This window comes from Ananas comosus, linkage group 2 (assembly GCF_001540865.1).
Source record: "Ananas comosus cultivar F153 linkage group 2, ASM154086v1, whole genome shotgun sequence".
Taxonomy (NCBI): Eukaryota; Viridiplantae; Streptophyta; class Magnoliopsida; order Poales; family Bromeliaceae; genus Ananas; species Ananas comosus.
Window position 1 is genome coordinate 9,682,082 of NC_033622.1, and position 19,290 is coordinate 9,701,371.

Consider the following 19,290-nt stretch of genomic DNA (forward strand, 5'->3'; position numbering starts at 1 on the left):
TCCCTATTGTTAGCCCTGTTGCCTTCCCTCTTTGCTTCTGTGATAGTCGAAAGCTTCTCCCAGATTTATTATAAATAACTCCCTTTATTAATTGCTGCATGGCACATTGTTCTTCTCAAACCAAGAAAGGTATATTCCTCCATTCAAATCTTCTCATTAATAATGTTAACTATGACTGAGTGATTTTACTAACCATTGTACTATTGTGTAGGTCCCCACATTACTCTCCTGTTTACTGTCTACTCACAAAAGGTTGATCTTCTTTGGTTCCTTCTACTGCACTTTTTATTACCCTGCAGTTTAAAGGTTGGCAGAGAAAAATTAAAGTACTAAAGTATTCGCCCATGTCTATAAGATTCCCTTATAGGCTAGTTATGATTTTTTTTACTGATTTCTATTCATTCTACTAATTGAAATCTAAGCCGGCGCGGACTTCACTTTATAGGCCACATTTACTGATCTTTAATGGTTCTTGGTGTTTGTTTGTTTGTTTTTTTTTTTTCTAACTGTGCTATGTGATTACTTTGTTCTTTCTTCCTGTCTTCCTTAGCATGCCTCCTTACCCGTGTGTGTTCTTTGGCTTTACTCTCTTCCCCCTTTTTCGACTGATGTTTTATTTTCGCCGGTCTTCTAGGTAATGATGATAGGCAAGCAGTAAACAGCAAGCTTGGATGGCCTTATCATAGGGAACCACTTACTAATATTAAATTGATTGGCTACAAACAGAGGTTGCAAAATATTGCATAGTAAGTTTGGATGGCTTTATCATAGGTAACCACTTTTTATTTTAAAATTGATTGGTACGAGATACTTGTTTCCATGAATGATCAATCCTCTTGCATGCCTCTTTTCATGGCATAAGACAATGATGATAAGGAAACAAATAATTGCAAAATATTGAATATCAAGTTTGGATGGCCTTATCATAGGCAACCAATTACTATTTAAAAATTAATTGGTACGAGGTACTTCTTTCCATGAATAATCAATTCTTTTGCATGTCTCTTTTCATGGCATAAGACAATGATGATAAGCAAGCAGAAACAAATAAAGGATGCAAAATTTTGGACCATCTTTTCGTAGGCAACCACTTGCTGTTGTTAAATTCATCAATCTTGTTGTGTTCCTTCTTCCATGGCATAAATTAGTTGCATATATTACCTGAGCTTAATTTGAAGATTACTCGCGCATGCCATTACTTTGAAAATTTTTTCGTATTTTTAAATATTTATTAATATTAATTTTGGTTTCTTTTACTACTAATGTCTTCATTTCGGGTATCTATTAATATTATTTTTTGTTTTTCTTTATTACTATTGTCTTCATTTTGGATATTTGTTTCTCCTGGCATGTTGTTTTATTCTTTTATTAGTACACTTTTAATGACTTCTCCTTTTACACCCCCCCCCCTTTTTTTCTTTTTTCTCTTTTGCAGCTTCTTCTATGTCGACCGTCCAACTTTCTAACCTTACATTGTTGCGTGAGATTTGCGATCAGCTGCAAATGGAAACACCATAGTGTGTTGTCACTCCGGCCGCAGAAGGGACTTACCTCGCATAAATAGATGGTCTGATTCTGCGGAATGAATCTATAGTTGATGTCACACCCCGAGCCCGATCCTTTTGGCCGGTTCGAGAGCGTCAAACAGACGCCGAACGGACAGAGCCTCCCCTGTCCGCCCAAGGCTCAACAACAGGTACTGACAGAGTATAAAGTTTGCATAAGCGGAAGCATACACAACGGCTTGTACGAGGACAAGCAATAGCCAAAGTGAAAGTACTAAACTAACAACAACAAGTAATATGATTAATTTTAAATCACATACATGTATACTACTTATCAAGTTCTATTACAGCTCTTTCATCATTTCTTTTTACATCTCATATCTCCAAAATATAACATTGATATTAAATAAATTCTTTTACATCATTCATATCCTTTCATTTAACAACTATAATCATCGAAATACAAAAGATGATATATCAAAAGGGTATACAACTATGAAATAAAACGTCTCGGGCGGTCTCTACCTCCGGCGCGATGCCCTTACCGCGGTCGTCTGCCGGCTCGCTCGGTCCCGGCTCTGTGGAAATAGGGGTGTGAGAACTACAACAAAGTTCCCAGTGGGTTCGGCAACCAACCACGCCGACTATCCCACTAGGTCTAATCGGGCATAATAGAATAGAGGAAGGAAAGTAACCAACTAACAAATGCAACTAATATGCCTGAACAATATAAAATATGATGCTCGATATAATGCTCATGATGAATGCAGGATCATAATTTCTTTATCCAATCTCTTGGCTAACCCGCAGGTTTCGTCCTCAACAAACTCACCAACCCAAAATCCTATTAACCAGGGAGATACCCGCTACAACCCGATAGGACCGTCCTCTGGGGAGATACCCGCTACAACCCAGTGATGTCGACTCCGAAGCACATCGCCCGAGGGGGAGCTACCACCCTCGAGCAAGGACTAAAGGTGAGTATGATCAATCCTACATTGAGGATTCCAAGTTCAATCCATTCCTTAACTTTACGAAAGACCATGCTCAAATGACCTTTAACTCTAAGGTTGAAATGTCACAATATCTCAATCATTCTTTTCTTTGCATTCTTTACCATCACTTGTGTCATATACACTACTATATTCTTGGACTCATGCCACACTTGTTTTCTAAGTGTTATGTTCTTGACTCATGCCACACTTGTTTTCTAAGTTTTCGAGACTCATCAATGTCACTCACTAGATCTATGTCCATGTGTCACTTTTGCTCACTAACCCTTCTAGGTTCTTGTCACTTGTCGTGCATAAATAGGGTTTACAATTCTCACATTCTTACTAGTATTTCATATGAAATTAAATTCACAATCATGCCATAAAAGCTCACAATTAACCCTACTATCCAACATACTCAATATAAATATATATGTTCAAACATGACACTTTAGACATAAAGGAATTTTCGAGGTCCTTGGAATGCACCATCCATCTCGAGTGGTCGTGTAGGTGTAGAATACGACGACTCTCGAACTTTACGAAAGCCGACCCCGCGCCCTATAACCAAAATAGTGCCATATTAGGCCTTTTGTACATGAACCATTACTTAAACATTTTCGTAACGTCGAACAGAGTTGTCCAACGCGTCGAGGACACCCCCAATTAGGTTTCTACGAGGTCAATTTGCCCCCGAAAAATTCTAAGGCAAAAGCCCCAAATTTGAGCCCTAACAATGTCATCTAGGGCTTCCACCTAGATCGATTTTGTTGTTAAGCAAAGGATAGCTTAGAATCACTTGAAAAGCTCTCTAATAAGATTTCTAAGCTCTTGGAACCAACCCTAGGGCATCTAACTCAACCCCCAAGGGTTCACCATGAGAGCACCTTGAGCTCTCATGGGTGTCATGTTGTTCATGGCTCCAAAGAGCTTCTAAAACCTCTAAGGAGCACAAAGCTCCAAATCCTTAGGTCAAAACTCAAACCCTAGAGGAAACCTTATAGGAACTTACCTCTAGTCCAAGTCCTAGCAAGCTCCTTCTTGTTGGAGAGCTTCTAGACCCACCAAATCCACCAAAAATTCTCCTCCAAGCCTTTCCTTCTTCTTCTCCAAGCTCTAGGGTTAGCTCTCTAGAGAGAGAAAAGAGAGAAAGTGAGAGAGAGATGTGTGAATGGCTATAAAGGGAGAGGGGGTTGGGTGTATAATGTGTTGTAACAATTACAACGAGGCCCCTCTACTTTATTTCCAGTGCACTGCACAGACTGGGCATTTTTTGCAGTTAGGGACCGGTCTCCTCGACCTGGGACCGGTCCCCGAGATCTTCTCCCGCGGACTGCGCAGGCTGCGCGCGATGCAACCGGTCTCCCTCAATGGGACCGGTCTCTCCTCGCAAGGACCAGTTCTCGAGAGCTGGTTTTCCAGGACTTAGCCGATTTCTCAGCCTTCTTGCTGCCTACGCATTCGGGGACCGGTCTCTCCTACCAGGGTCCGGTCCCCGAGAGCACAAAACCTGCAGTTTGCATATTTTGATTTCCAAAGCTCTCGAAGATCCCCTGTAATGCATTTTTGTATTATTTGACGCCTTCGACCTCTCCGAAGTGTACCAACCTCGCACTTTGGTCAATTTGACCAAGGTTCGAACTTAATTACCGAGGTTTCGGTATGTTACAGTTGAGATGGTATGATGTTGGGGGGCGCAATCCTCCACATCTGCTCCGTCTGAACAAGATGCTGCTTGCCTTGTTATTAAGAGAATGGTTGAAGAATTTGATTTGCAAGTTAGAGATGTAAATTACGATAACAGTATCTTTTATAAAAATCTATATAATCATCTAGCCACAGAGCATGCTGTGCTATTTGCACACTACAACAGCTTGGTTCAAGAGTATAACTTTGTGAAGAATTGCTATGTCACTACGCTTGCAAAGATAAATGAGTTCGTGACCGAGTGGGTCCAGATAAGCCATGCCATTGAAGAGTGCCTTGGTGTAATTAACCGCCTAATTCATGTGCCACCTATTACATAAACTGATGCATCGGATAATACATCCACTCCCCTGGGTTAATTGGGGTTCAAAGGAAAAGTGACATGTTCTGCTGCTCCTCATTTTGTAGTTGATCATGCATGCGCACATGATCTTTTTATTGTGCTTTCCAAAACTGACATGTTTTGCTTCTCCTCCTTTTGTATCTAATCATGCATGTGCACATGATCTTTTTGTTGTACTTTTGAAAACTATGCACCGTTATGTCACCGTTAGATTTTCTATATTTTGTTATGTTTGTGGCTTTTAGATTTTCTATATTCTATTATGTTTTCAATATCACACTTCTTCCTTTTGTTTCTAAGTTATGTGTTAGTGCCTTCTCCAAAACCTTGGTTCAATATAAATTTGAGGTTTGTGTGGCCATTGATAGTATGCAACCTGTTTCCTTGCATGGAGGTTTTTTCTCACTGACATTTTTGTGGTCTTTTGCTGCACACTTATTTTGTTTCTATAACTCTGCCTTACAATGTTGTGGTTTCTGGGCTATGCTGTTGCCGAAAGAAAAATAAACATATTTTCCATGCTGAAAAAAACTCAACTCAATTTTTTCTTGCTCTTCTTCTGTCTTTTAACCTTGGTTTTATTCTGCTGAAGTTTACATACGGATAGTTTTGTTTGGGTTTGGAATTTGCCGTTTGACTTGGAGTTCTAGAGATATCAAGCTCGCATTGTTGTAGATAATCTCTGTGGATTTGACCATTTTGTGGCTAACTTATTGGCATGTGTTTCTTTATGTTCATTTTGGTAATTATGTGGATTTAAACTTGAAAATAAGTATGGTTCCCAGAGTAAAGACCAAATAAATGGAGTATTCTGAGGCAATGGTGCATTTTGTTTACAAGAATCAGGAAAGTTAATCAAAGAAGTATGGCTATGGCAATGGGACTTGAATATAAGTTGATTGTTGCAATGGAACTTGAATTGTTGACCAGTTAATTCCAGTTCACTTGCACATTTCAATTAATTCAGCATGCAAGTGGATTGGGACTTGAATTGTTGATCAGTTAATTCCAGTTGCAATAGGACTTGATTGTTGCAATGGAACTAGAATTGTTGCAATGGGACTTGAATCCTATTAAGGACAATGGGACTTGAATTTGATTTTGCAGTAATGTTTGAAGTAGCTATCTTCCAGTGGCATGTGACCTAAAGATGTAGATGAATTGAACGCTGAATTATAAACATTTGAAGTGCAGTTTTAGTTTATTATTGCTTATTGCTTATTTGATTTTGCAGTACTGTTTGAACTTATATTTGCTTTTACTAAACTATTTGAGGTTATCCTTGCTTTTTGCTAATATTCTAAGACTGCATAACATAGTTTATATAGACATTAATGTTTGCATAATAGCTTCTAAATAATGTAATTGATGAATTCTTTGCTAGAAAAAACTCGAAGCTATATAGATTATGTTTATGTAATTGATGAATGCTTATATTGCTTTGTTCTTTTTACACTTCCCCTATGTCTACTTTTTTCCATCTCAACTGAAACTGCCAAATTTTTTCTTGCTTTTCTTATGTTCTTGCTTTTCTCCTGTCTTTTAACCTTGGTTTTATTCTGCTGAATTTTACATACGTTGTCGAATTTGGGATTCCCAAATGGTTGGCTTCTCCCAATGTAATGATATGTTATATGATTCTTTTATACATTTCCTTTTAATTGCTCTTTTTTTATGTAATAACTGAGATTTTGATTTATTGATTAAACCCTTTTGTTTGATGATGTTCTTGTGTGTAATATAATTATAAGTGTACCCGTCAAATTTCAGGAGAAAACGAGTTAAAACGGAGAAGTTACGCGACCCGGAAGTCTGACTTAAGTGAATAGTAACTCNGTGGTAGCTTCTATAAAAGATAAAAGTTTTCGCGTACGAAACAGTTTTCAAAAGATTTTTCGTGGACTTCTGTTTAAACATCAAATGTAAATTTACGGTGTGAATGGTGAATGTATGAATGTATAGCTATCTGTATATTCATTTGATTGTGGTTGTATACTGTTTGTACTTTTGTACTTGTGTGACGCCGTGCAAGTACAGGGGAGACTCTGTCCGTGTGAACAGTGGATTCCCTGTATTTGTGGCGGATCTGGCATACTCTGGGGTCAGGTTTTCAAAAAAAAAAATTCAAACGCTTTTCCGCTGTGTTTCAAACAAAAAGGGGACCCCGGGGCGTGACATTTTATGACTGCTTTGGTCCTACTACTCTTTGGTATGAGGCGATGATGATATGGATAATTACTGTATGTTAGCTTCTTCCCTGGGTTTGTGGTCACTTGCATAGCCCCTTTAATGGCAGGTGATGATGATACAAGCAATTCCCAGATATTACTTCTTTGCTGAATTTCTATGTAATGGCATAGCAGGATTAATGGCGCACTGGCCAATCCCTCCAGCTTATGTATAGGCCTTCCGCCCTTCTCTGCAGGATTTCTACTTAATGGCATGATAGGATGAATGGCCCTCTGGGCAATCCCTACAGCCTATGTATAGACCAACCGAATCTGGGGGCCTACAAATACTTTTGCTAAGTTCTGATCCATTCCAAGCCTTCGTTGTCACGCCCCGGATTATCACGTTTTTCCGGGCTCGCCAACAGACCCGTCGTACACATAGAAATTTTTCGTGTATACGAAACGATAGCTGTACCTGCAAACAGATAATAGCTACTACAAGAAGTACCGAGCTACTAAAACTAAAACATGTATATATAAATAAGAAGGCCCACTATACAAACAAGTTCTAAAATACAACCATCTCTCAGAGAGTAAACAAAATACAACTATATATACATGGCGACATCCCAAAACTATCCCTGGTAAGGGAACTCCTCTAGTAAAGTGACCGAAAAAGATAGAGATCTAGCTCGCGATTCTCTTACCTCGATCAGAACGAACGGCTCTACAAAAAGGTGGCAACAATAGGTGTGAGAACTATTGCAAAACAGAGTTGTCCTCAGTGGGTACCGTTACCGACCCTAACGGGCTACCCACTAAGTCTACAATATGAGAAATAAACTGATAGGTAATAGGATAGTAAAATAAGCTGAAAAAACTCTACAGCTAAATGCCACTATACTATCGCTATCCATACCATACTCTTTGTAAACATATAATGCATCACTAGCTACAAATCAGCCACAACTGACCCAATCTCAAAGGACCGCCAACTAGCTAGTCCAGCCTGAGCCTAATCTATACCGCACACCACCCACAGGGGTGGCCAGTCTAAGAAAACTATCCGAACAGGACTGGTGCGACCTCAATGCAAAAAAAGCCTCACTCCAGAGTGGCACTCGTGGGTGCAACCGAATCGAGTATGCAATCGTGTCTCTGTCGAGCTCAATCAGGTTCACACAGGCTATAGTCAATACAAATGGGTCAAACTGGTCTAACAACCAAGACTCACGTGCACTTGGCACAATCTGATACAAGATATAAGAATCTGGGTCCACCGTCAGCTTCAACGGCACCTAACAGTACAAAATAGCCTAACTCTGCTGTAAAAACGAGCTCGGCCCCTTAGCGAGTGTAATCTCAACCTACACTAGTCTAAGTATTCACGACACACTAACAATGGTGATACAAAAGAAAAATTAGCTCTTGAAGTTAAATCTGTTAACTTTTTGAAAAGTGACAGATGTAGGTTAATAAGTTTTCTCTTAAGTCAAATCTCAGTTCAGCGGGTCATAATCATCAAAAATTAGCTACACATGCTCCAAACCTTAGATTTCATCTAAATCATGCAAATCTATAGTTTGAGCTATTAACAGAGTGATTAAATGCAAAATTATATATACTGGGGTTTCAAATACTTAGGAAGAATTTCGAAACTTCGGATAACATCAACCCATCTTAAACGCTAGTCCAACAACGGCTAGAAGTCGATAGGAGAAACCCCGCACAAAATCAGCCTCAACTGAAATCACACTAGCTGAAATACAGGTTTCGGACCCACTCTGCAGCACTTCTGGGCGCCCAGAACTGCAGCCTAGCAGCTTCAACCTATGCAAGTTAGAAATGGAATTTAGCCAAATTCCCAAGTCTAAATGCAATGAAACTTCACTCAACTCACCTCAAAAGGCAAAATAGCAATCCCCCAGGTTTGTCACCAAAATTGAGCTCGAAATGATAACCAAAAAGCCTTCACACCAATTCGGACTCACTTCTAGATGCCTAGAACTTGCATCCAGAATTTCTGCACTTAAGCAATTTGCTTGCTCTAGCTCAATTTGAGAATTCTAGCTTATAAGACTAGTGGAGTTGGGTCACAAACTCCCAAATAATAACTGAGTATATATGAGACTTAGACACTAATAATAATAACTGAGCTTAAGCATTTTGGACCGATGTTTAGGCCCAACGAGTTATTATTGCTAGTGGGCTGGATCGTTATAGAATCTGCAACTTACACCGATACTAGATTTTCTCTGATATCACTTTATTACACAAAAGTGAAAAAGATATAGTTCATCAAGCGTGAAAATATGAAATAAGTATCAAGAAAGAGAAAATAAAATAAAGCGCACGAATATTTACATGGTTCGACCGCTAACCTACATCCATGGGAAAAACACAGTGGAGAGCACACGAATATTTACATGGTTTAGCCGCTAACCTACATCTACGGGGAAAAACATAATGGAGATCTTTATTATAATCAAAGTGGTGTATAAAATATGTCTCTTTCATAAAATTCTAGTCTCAAAAATGCATCCATATACTCTCATTTACCACCCAAATCACTAGAATAAAGGATTAGTGGAGAGCACACGAATATTTACAAGGTTCGGCCACTAACCTACATCCACGGAAAAAAACACAATAGAGATCTTTATTATAATCAAAGTGGTGTATAAAATATGTCTCTTTCATAAAATTCTACTCTAAAAAATACATCCATACTCTCTCTCATTTACCACCCAAATCAATAGAATAAAGGATATATTTATAATAGTGGCTAAATCCTAATATAATTAGAAATATAAATCCACCAATATTAGAAATAATTATAATAAGAATAGGCATAATTTAAACTTAACTTTTTATAATAACCAAAATAGAATAGGGTTAGGAACCTTGCAGTTACAGAATTCGACAAATATCTAACAATAATGAAAAAAGATACTGTAACGCAATACAGACCTTTCTGTGAAAAGCAGAATATACAAAATACTATACGTTTTCTCAATTATTTAGAATTAATTGAAATTAAAGATAAAGAAAAGCAAGAACAATATAGCTTTTACAATCCTTTCAGTACAAGAAAACAAGTAATCTGTTAAAAAAAATGTTAATATACATATTTAGGCCCTTCGTTTACTATATCAATCTTTTGAGAGATATGGAATTAGAGCCAATTATAAATCTCTTCATTTTGTAAGTCAAGATTCAACCCCCGCTTTTAATATTTAGGAAATTAAATTTTCATCTACTATAAAATTTCGATTAAAAAATTAATTAAGACCGATTGTACAAAGCACAGTTGGCTAAGGGCTCGATGATAATACCCAAAGTCCCAAATTTAAAGCCTAACTGGTTCATCTACTATAAAATTTCAATTAAAAAATAAATTAAGACCGACTGTACAAAGCACAGTTGGCTAAGGGGGTTTGATGACGATACCCAAAGTCCGAAGTTTAAAACCTTACTATTTCGCTACACTTGCTATCTTTCTCTCTTAGAAAAAGAGAGAGAGAGAGAGAACAACTGAACAACATGACTGAAGAAGTGCTTTTGTTACGATTAGATATGCTACCACCTAGCCCTAGTATGTTAATTCTTATGGACCAAAATGGTAATGCTCAAGAGTTAGTCCTTCTATGATAGTATTACATTACATATGTACGCAAGTACTTGCAACCATAGCTTTCCAGACTCAACCTATCTACAAACTTGGAAAGCCTAAAATGCCAGATATTCTATCCATAGCTGCAATAAAATTTCCATCAACTTGTACACTTCTTCTATACAAATAATAGTAATTATTGCCTCTTGCCGACACAAGTACTCCTTTGGTGAGCTTCTAGGCACCATCACCAAAATGTGAGACAAAACTTTTATCATTCAAACATCTCGAAAAAAGAAGTTAATGCGAAGATATAGTACATGTCTAACATCTTGAAGGATAAGTTTTGCCCCTATATTAGTCTTGATACAAAAATTTGTCCTCCCGCAATATGAGAAAATTGACAATTACCTATCGTCACTACTCCAAAGTCTCTGGCTTTTTACGATAAGAAGAAATGCTTGTGAGAAATTGCATGAAACAATACCAGTATCAATGACCCCAATCAACATTTAAAGAAGAAGATCCAATATTAATACATTCATAACTGCATGTACCCAAAATAGCAACACCACTATTAAGAGTTACAATAGGTCCTTTCTTTTCCTCTTCTTTGGACTTTGCTTCTTTCTTCACCCTGTCCTCTTTTATCTTGCATATATGTCCAACATACCTTTTTCATATGGCCTTTCATTTTGCAATAGTAGTATGCAATATCTTTTATTAATTTTGACTTGCTTCTTGATTTATATCAATCAACATGGTCATAGTCCTTTAACATTCCCCGATTGTCTAAAATAAGAGCTTACGGTGTAGATGCATTGGAGACTTTTCTTCTTGTTTCTTCATTCAACAAAAAACTTATAACATAACTCATAGAGATAATCCCATTCAATATCAAATTACTAAGTAAAACTACCAAAGTGTCCTATGAGTCTAGCAGAGAGCTTAATAACAACAATGCTTGAAGTTCATCCTCAAGCACCATCTTCGTTGAAACGAGTCGATTCACTATGCTTTGAACCTCAATCAATTGCTCCAACATTGGAGTTCCACTCTTATACTTTAAATTTAGTAATTTTCTAATAAGAAATGCCTTATTTTCAGTGGTTTTTCTAGCTCACAAAGTTTTTTCCGCAAACACGAGGGCCTGGTTGTTTCGCCGAAACTAGAGTTTGGGTTGAAATAGACTTTGAATTGAAGGTCACATGAAAACTACTTCTTCACCGTTTTGTTTCCATAATTATGAAAGTGAAGTTTCTTCAGCTCTGTTGCTTATATAGTAGAAAGTGAATGATATAAACTGTAATTTATATATATATAATAAATAACTTAATAAATAATAATTTATAATATAATAAATAAAATAATATAATTATATTCCTATATAATTAAAAAAATTAATCTAAAACAACTAAATTATTTTTTTAGACATAAATTATAATAGGGGCAATTGTTTATACACCCCTGAAAAGTTTCCGACTTTCTGATTTACCCTTTTTAGAATGCTAATATTAAAAATACCCTTTTTACGTTCCTACCTATTTCAAATATACCCTTAGAGTTAAAATCTATTAATGAATTCTGCTATCTATATAAAATTACTATTTTGTCCTTTCAAATATATCCTTCCACCATCACCGATTTTTCTTATTTGCCCTTAAGTCAGGGGTACAAAAAATATTTTGTCTTTTGATCTTTTCAAATATACCCCTCTACCATCACCAATATTTCTTATTTGCCTTAAGTTAATGGCAAAAATTCGTATTTTAATTTTTTTTAACTGTGGTAGATATTTAACTTACATTTAACCCAAGTTAACTGAACAAGGGATAATTGTAGGGGTATTTTGCAATAATGGTGGAACATATGAGGGGTATTTTAGAAAGAAAAAAAGAGTAGGGGTAAATCGAATATTTTCAAACGTGTGAGGGGTATATAGGCAATTATCCCATTATAATAATATAAAACAAAATTCTAAAGTAAAAAAATATATATAATACTTAACTAATTAATTTTCATCATATTTTAAATGTACAAACTAAATGAAGTAAATAGTAAAACTTAACTAATCAATTTTTTTCCTATTTTAAATATGCAAACTCAAATAATGGTGAGGCAAACCAATTTGATAAAGACGAAGAAGGGGGTAAGACAGGGCGACCCGCTCTCTCCTTTTTCTTTTTCTTTTGGTGGCGGAATGCCTCGCCCGGATAACGAACGAGGAAATCTCAAATAACCTCACTAAAGACCTCGGCCCCTCCGATACGTCCAGGATTACCCTTATCCAATTTGCGGATGATACGTTTTTCTTCTGTGAGGCTAAGAAAAGGTATATGAGAAACCTCAAATTCTTGTGGCATCTCTTCGAATGGGCTTCAGGGATGAAAATCATTAGGGAGAAATCAGAACTATACTACACTGGACAGGTAGAGGGAAAAGCGACAAGACTTGCGAATCTACACGACTGTAAAGTTGGCAACCTGCCGACCAAGTACCTAGGCTTGCCTTTAGCTACCCGACCCCCTTCTAAGGAGGACTGGATGGGCATCATCAGAAATATTCAACGTAAAATTGACAGGTGGCAAGCGAAACTTCTTTCTAGAGGGGGTAGATATATTCTGGTGAACGCGGTTCTAACAAACATCCCTTTATATTTTCTGTCAGTGTTCAAGGCACCCAAATGGGTAATTAAGCGTATTGAGGCCCTACGTAGAGACTTCTTTTGGAATGGGGATTGCAACTCACCGGGTAAGGGATGCTTGGTTGCATGGAAGAACGTCTGTAGGAATAAGAAAGAGGGAGGGCTCGGCATCTTGGACTTAGCCACGATGAACCAAGCTCTCCTAACTAAATGGTGGTGAAAATTCTACTCGGAGCCTTATTTACAGTGGAATAAACTTATCCACGACTTGTACTATCGTAGAAGAAGACCACTGAAGGAGGGCAGATCCTAGACCTAGCTCTTATTGGTGGAGGGAAGTCCTTAGTCATAACGAAATCTTCAAATGGAGTCTATTGCCAATTGGGCAACGGGTGTACTATCGACTTTTGGTCCGATCGCTGGTGTGGGGAAAAGACGTTGGAATTGTCTTTCCCTGATGTATACCTTCTTTCGCATCGCAAAAATAGGAAAATTAGCGATTATCTGACTAGCGACGGATGAAATTGGAGCAAGATTTTAGTGGCGTTAGCACTAGTGGACGCAGATTGAGCTCTAGTTACTTAGCACTTAGGAAAAGGATCTCCATTTTCAAACTCAAGTATAGACCAGATAGCGTACAATGGCGTTAGAGCCTTGACGGGCGGTTCACGGTGAAATCTACCTATTTGATGCTGAATGATGGGGGTATAAGGAACGCCAGAACAACCAAGATTTGGAACCTTTGAGTACCCCTAAAAGTGAAAGTGTTTTGCTGGATTGTTCTTAAGAAGCGGCCTCTTACTGCAGACAACCTATTAAAGAGGGGTCGGACTGGCAACACTACTTGCATGTTGTGCGCGGTTGAACAGGAAACTGTCGACCACTTATTCACACGGTGCGTCTTCTCGAGATTTCTATAGGTGACGACCTTAGAGTATCCCCAGTCTAGAGATTGGGAGGATGACGTGAGCTCGATCTGGGATAGGTGGATGGCGAGGATTGGAACGTTGTCATCAAGTACTACGGTATCCGGATTGGTAGCCTGCTGGTGGGTAATTTGGGAGGTCAGGAACGGCGTGATCTTTAGGAAGACCCAATCGGACCCCTTTTTTGCAGCTTACAAGATTAAGAAGTTGACGAATCTTTGGGAGCAATTTCTACAAGGTAATCGACGACACGCTTGTAGTAAGTAGTTTTGTTTTGTTTTCTTTTTTTTTTTCGCCCCCTCCGAAGCCTATGTTGCCTCATCCCTGTAGCTTAGTTCATCTTTTCAATGAATAAAGCAGGTGACGTGCTACCTATTTCTCAAAAAAAAAAATACAAACTAAATAAAAGAGTAATTACTACCATAATTAAATATATTTACATGTAACCAGCATTACCCATTGTATTATTTTATTATTTTTTCTCCACCTCTCCTCACCGTAATTATTCTGTTTCGGATAACTTGAATTTTGACCGATAGCTTTATTACGGCGAGCCAAACAGTAGAAGTGATTGTTTATAATCGAAAACAACTTCACCTCTCTCCATTTTTACTGAAACAAACAAGCCCTTTGTGGTTTAATTCTAATAATATTACACTATAAAGAGAGCAACAATAAAGAAAATATAAACCAACTAAAAAATTAAATATCAAATTTACGCGGAAACCCTAGAAAGGGAAAAATTACAGGACTACCTCCAAACAATCCCTCTAATATGAAATGAAATGAGTATAATTTCTCTAATCACTACTGAAGACACAAACTATAAGAATCAAATCTATTGCTCCAAATAAAGAAAAATATCAAAAAGATCTCACCACCAATGTTGTTTGTAAAACATCTTCCAAGAAAACCTTCCGGTAAGAAAATCGGGTTCTTTTGGCTCCCCACAAACCAAGCTTTAAAAAACCTTTCTAACAAGCCTAGCAAATAGCAATGATGGCCTTCAATAGCTTCTTCTTTACCCTTCTCTCCCTTTTTTTTTTTATTTTTGCAAGAGAAAATAGAAACTTTTTCTATCTTTCATCTCCAAGCCCATAACTCTTGCAGATATATGAATAAGTAAGGAAAATAAATTCTTATTGGCCTAACCATTTAGGCTCCAACATAATCCATTCAAATGAATTCAACCAAATATGTGCACTTTTGCACATAACTCCCTCATGAGAAGGGTCACCACAACAATAACTATGTATAAATTGCTAGTTGACAACCATAAGTAAACCACCGCCGAAACTACCACAACCAAGCAGAACGAGCCATTGTCAAAACACAACTATTGATGAAATTCCGTCGACCACCGCCACCAATGCCATTATATATCATCAACTTATTCACCAATAAAGTGACTTCTCAAAAGCTGTCTCTTTAAACCACATATAAAATCCAGCGAAACACAATATATCAACTAAAATCCTATCTAATTTTGTACGACAATGCTATAAAACTTCTAAACAAACAAATGGTTGCAGTGTTAGTTGGTGTTAGTTCCAAACAAAAATGTTATATACGGGCCAATGAAAAGTTTACAGTTATCCATCAATCCCTTAGCATTATAGGAGCACCAAGCTTTGCAGATAAATTCTGAAGAATAAACTATTTTTCTACTTATATTTTGCCACTATTAATATTATAAAAAATAGAGGAAAAAAAAGAATAAACTTCAAATTGCCCCCACGTGGCTTCAAGGATTTCACTTCACTCCTTTGTGGTTTAATTTTTATTTTACGAAAAAATTTTATATGATATAGGGTGGCTAAGTTAAAAATCTTAAAAAATCACAGGGTGGCAAAGTGAAAAATATGCTAAGCCACAAGGGGGAAAAGTGCTACTTTTTGAACCACGGGGGTGGCAAAGTGAAAATGAGCTAAATCACATGGGACAAAGTGAAACTTTTTAAACCACGAGGTGGCAAAATAAAAATTAGCTAAATCACGGGGGGCAATTTAAAGTTTACCCCCTCAAAATAAAAAATTCTTGTAGTAGCATTCAACTAATAAGATCTTACTTACTAAGAGATGATCAAAATGATACAAGAGACAGTGAGAAACAGAATGGTTCCACAAAAAGGCTGGATTAATAGTAAATAAAAAGGAATACGAACTTGCCTGTTTAAACAAGATACTCGTCAAGTTCCTTCTAAATTTTGATAAAAATGAGGGGAACAATTCAAATTATCCTACTCTATTCTCCAACTAAGTGATGTCTCTAAGTTGCTTGGTTCGGTCAAAATCAATTGAAATGCTAAAACCTCCAGGATATGCTATGTGCACCACATGCATAAGAGGATGTTCCCAAGTACAAGCATGCATTAGAAACAAATTAAGTATCCAACCTGTTATGTTACTCATATTTGAACTGTTTACAAGTTAGTAACAGTTAAAAGAGGTATATTACTAGTTTAGTTCAACATTTGCTTGATTAGGTACAAAATGTAACGTCGCAAAGGCATTTAAGTTCTGTGAACATATATAGATGTAGTTCTTGTACAAAATGGCTTATCTTCCAAAAGCAACTACCTAACCTCTTTCTACAGATACTTCATGCACTGTCGAGCCAACTCACATAGCTAGTGATCTGAAATGTCAACAACAGCAGAGTGTGAGTTTTCCACAAACACCCAATTGGCAAGCAGTTTATGCCGAAGCAATTAAGCAAAACAAGAGCACAGATAGAGCAAACTATAGAGATTTACTTAATTCTCTATGAAGGATATAATGCAAAACAAGTCGAAACATATTGAGAACTTGCAATTAAGCAAAACAATTTTAGCTCAAACAATTAGAACATCTAATCAATGATCAAAGGAATCGTATTGATTCATTTGTAATTTTTCTTTGAACAGAGCAGAAAAAAGGTGTCTCTGAGTAACTAGTGGTAAAATTTTGTCGTAAGATTGATAACCTAAAAAAGAGCATCTATGTGATTAGAAAGGGACGCCTAAGAGGCGCCTTAGTGCTTATGCACTAAGCTTAGACACCTGTTTCTTGAGGCACCTCAGGTGAGGCTCCTCTTCTAGGCTCGTGCATGGAGGGCCTAGGCCCACGCCTGAGCCCAAGCCCTAGCGCACAAGGGACATGCCTCCAAGGAATCTTGCTTTTTTTTTTTCCTTTAAAATTTTGGATATTTTTAATAGATTTATGAAAATTTTTATCTTCTTTGTCACTGAATTTGTGAGAGTTCATTGTTTTGCCACAATATATATGTATCGTATAAATGTTCTACTGTTTGAGCTCCCATATTTTCTTTACATGTGCTACCTTGTTCTCTTACATATGCTATTTAGTTTTTTTCTTCTTTTTTTTTTTTTTTCCATCTTTCATTTTCTAGTGTGATAACAAATCGTCTGTTGTGATAATTTGATCGTACTTACTCTTAGCATCATTTAATAATTATAACTATGTCTTCTGAAGAGCACTATATTTAGCTCTAAAAAATATGAAAATGTGTGCTCACCTCTCTCAGACGCGTACCAGCACCTTGCGCCCAGGGACTAGGAGCGCTTCCCGCCTTTATCGATCTTGCGCTTTTTCGAACTACGTAACTCATCTACACTTCGAAAAATCAATTAATTAGTTTGAAATATCCTACCAGATATATCCGATACAATACTCAATTAGTTTGAAAAACTTCTACCACATACATTTATTAATGCAAGACTTAGAAGTAGCATGCTATCTCATGTTACCTGTCATGTTAGTTATCTTCTTCAGGAGCTCCTTCATAACCGAGGGGCAACTTATTCCCAGGTGCTCAAACCCTCCTGTTTCTATGACTGCAGCCAGCACTCTGGGAGCGGCGACAAAATTGAGGCAGATGGCTTTCAGCCGACGGCATTGGTGCTGCTCGGCTAAGTTCAACGTGTTTGCCACTGTATCGATTTCCATTTCTCGGCACAACTTGTCTTCGCAGATTAACTTGAGCCTATCCAATCCATATCGATCCGCAGCAACGAGAAGGTGCTGCGCCATCATGGTCGAGGACTCCTTGTGAAGCTTTTCCATGTACGAGGGCAGCTTATCCGAGTAGATGAAATGAAGCAGAGCCTTGAATACGGCGGCTTCCATGTCGTCGAGCTTTATGCACCTCGCTCTCCTTTCTTTCATACTGCCGAAGAGTTCCGCCCTGAAGACGGGTGATCGGGCCGCGAGCACGCATCGATGCGCCGCGAAAGTCTCCCCGCCGACTTCAAAGGTCACGTCCGTCCCCTCTCCGCTCTCCAACAGCCGGGCGAGGTGCTGGGGCAAGTCGGAAGGCGGCGCCGCGACGGCGCCTGCGTTGCCAACTTGTAATCTCGGAGCTTTCGGGACGGTAACAGCGCAATAGATAGTAAAGCAGTCATCTTTGAGATACCGTGATTTCTCGAGATCAGCTCTCCGCATAAATCGATCCCAACCCCAACTGCAATTATCTTTCGAAAAAACGTCCGCATTGGTCAAGGGTTCCGAGGGTGGTCCAGTTTGGTCGAGCAAATTTACCAAATTCATAGTGTAGAAGACCTGTACATTATTTTTATCCACATCACTTTCGAGTGTGAGAAAGAGGCCGATGCAGTCGGCACTGTCCTTTTCGTCCCCACAAGGAAAGCATTCCACAATCCAGTAGTAGCCGCCGACAGTGAAAGGGGCAGACCGGATGGAATTGCCCACGCCAATCTCCTTCGCCAGAGAGTAGTCGGCGATCTTGAATAGGTGGGACCCGCTCGCCTTCTCCATCATCCACGTCGACGACGAAGACGAGGAAGAAGCCATGGACGGATGGGGAGTGAGGAGTCCACTCGACGAAAGAAACGAGGATTTGTTATCGTTCTTAGGGTTTATTATAATAAATAGTAGTAACTCCTAGGGATGTCCATGGGTACCGATGTCTCAAATATTATGCCGATTGGAATCCAGCAGATTTATAAGATGCTAATAAATGAATTTAGCTTAGCTTCGATTGCCTATATTAAAAAAAATTGACTGATTTAGGTTTGAATATGAATTTTGTCTGCCTTCAATCTCAATCCGATCTAAATTCGAATTAATTTTATAATATATAATAAAATAAATTACAGAAATTTTTTTTATATAAATATTCGTTTTTTTATTTTTCCTCTTCAATTCTTATAATTTATATCCAAAATGCCCTCTAAAATGACAGAAATAAATTAAAAAAAATTCTTTCTTATAAAATAATAAGGATAATTTAATTATTTTGCTCTCTTCATTAACATCGTACCATCTGAAAATATTTTTGAAAATTTAAGAAGGTAAAATATAGATTTTTGAAAGTCATGAAGGGCAAGTGAATAAGTAAGTATTTACAGAGATGTTTTATCTAATTTAGC

General features: G+C 37.7%; 1 protein-coding gene across 1 annotated transcript; it reads right to left on the reverse strand.

Annotated features, from left to right (window-relative positions):
- Nucleotides 16,284–18,835, reverse strand: LOC109725843 (BTB/POZ and MATH domain-containing protein 1-like). Its single transcript, XM_020255238.1, has 3 exons — nt 17,650–18,835; nt 17,418–17,510; nt 16,284–16,538 (listed from the first exon to the last, which is right to left on the reverse strand). Exons 1-2 carry the CDS (start codon nt 18,710–18,712, stop codon nt 17,455–17,457), a joined length of 1,119 nt encoding a protein of 372 aa, XP_020110827.1. The 5' UTR covers nt 18,713–18,835; the 3' UTR covers nt 16,284–16,538; nt 17,418–17,454.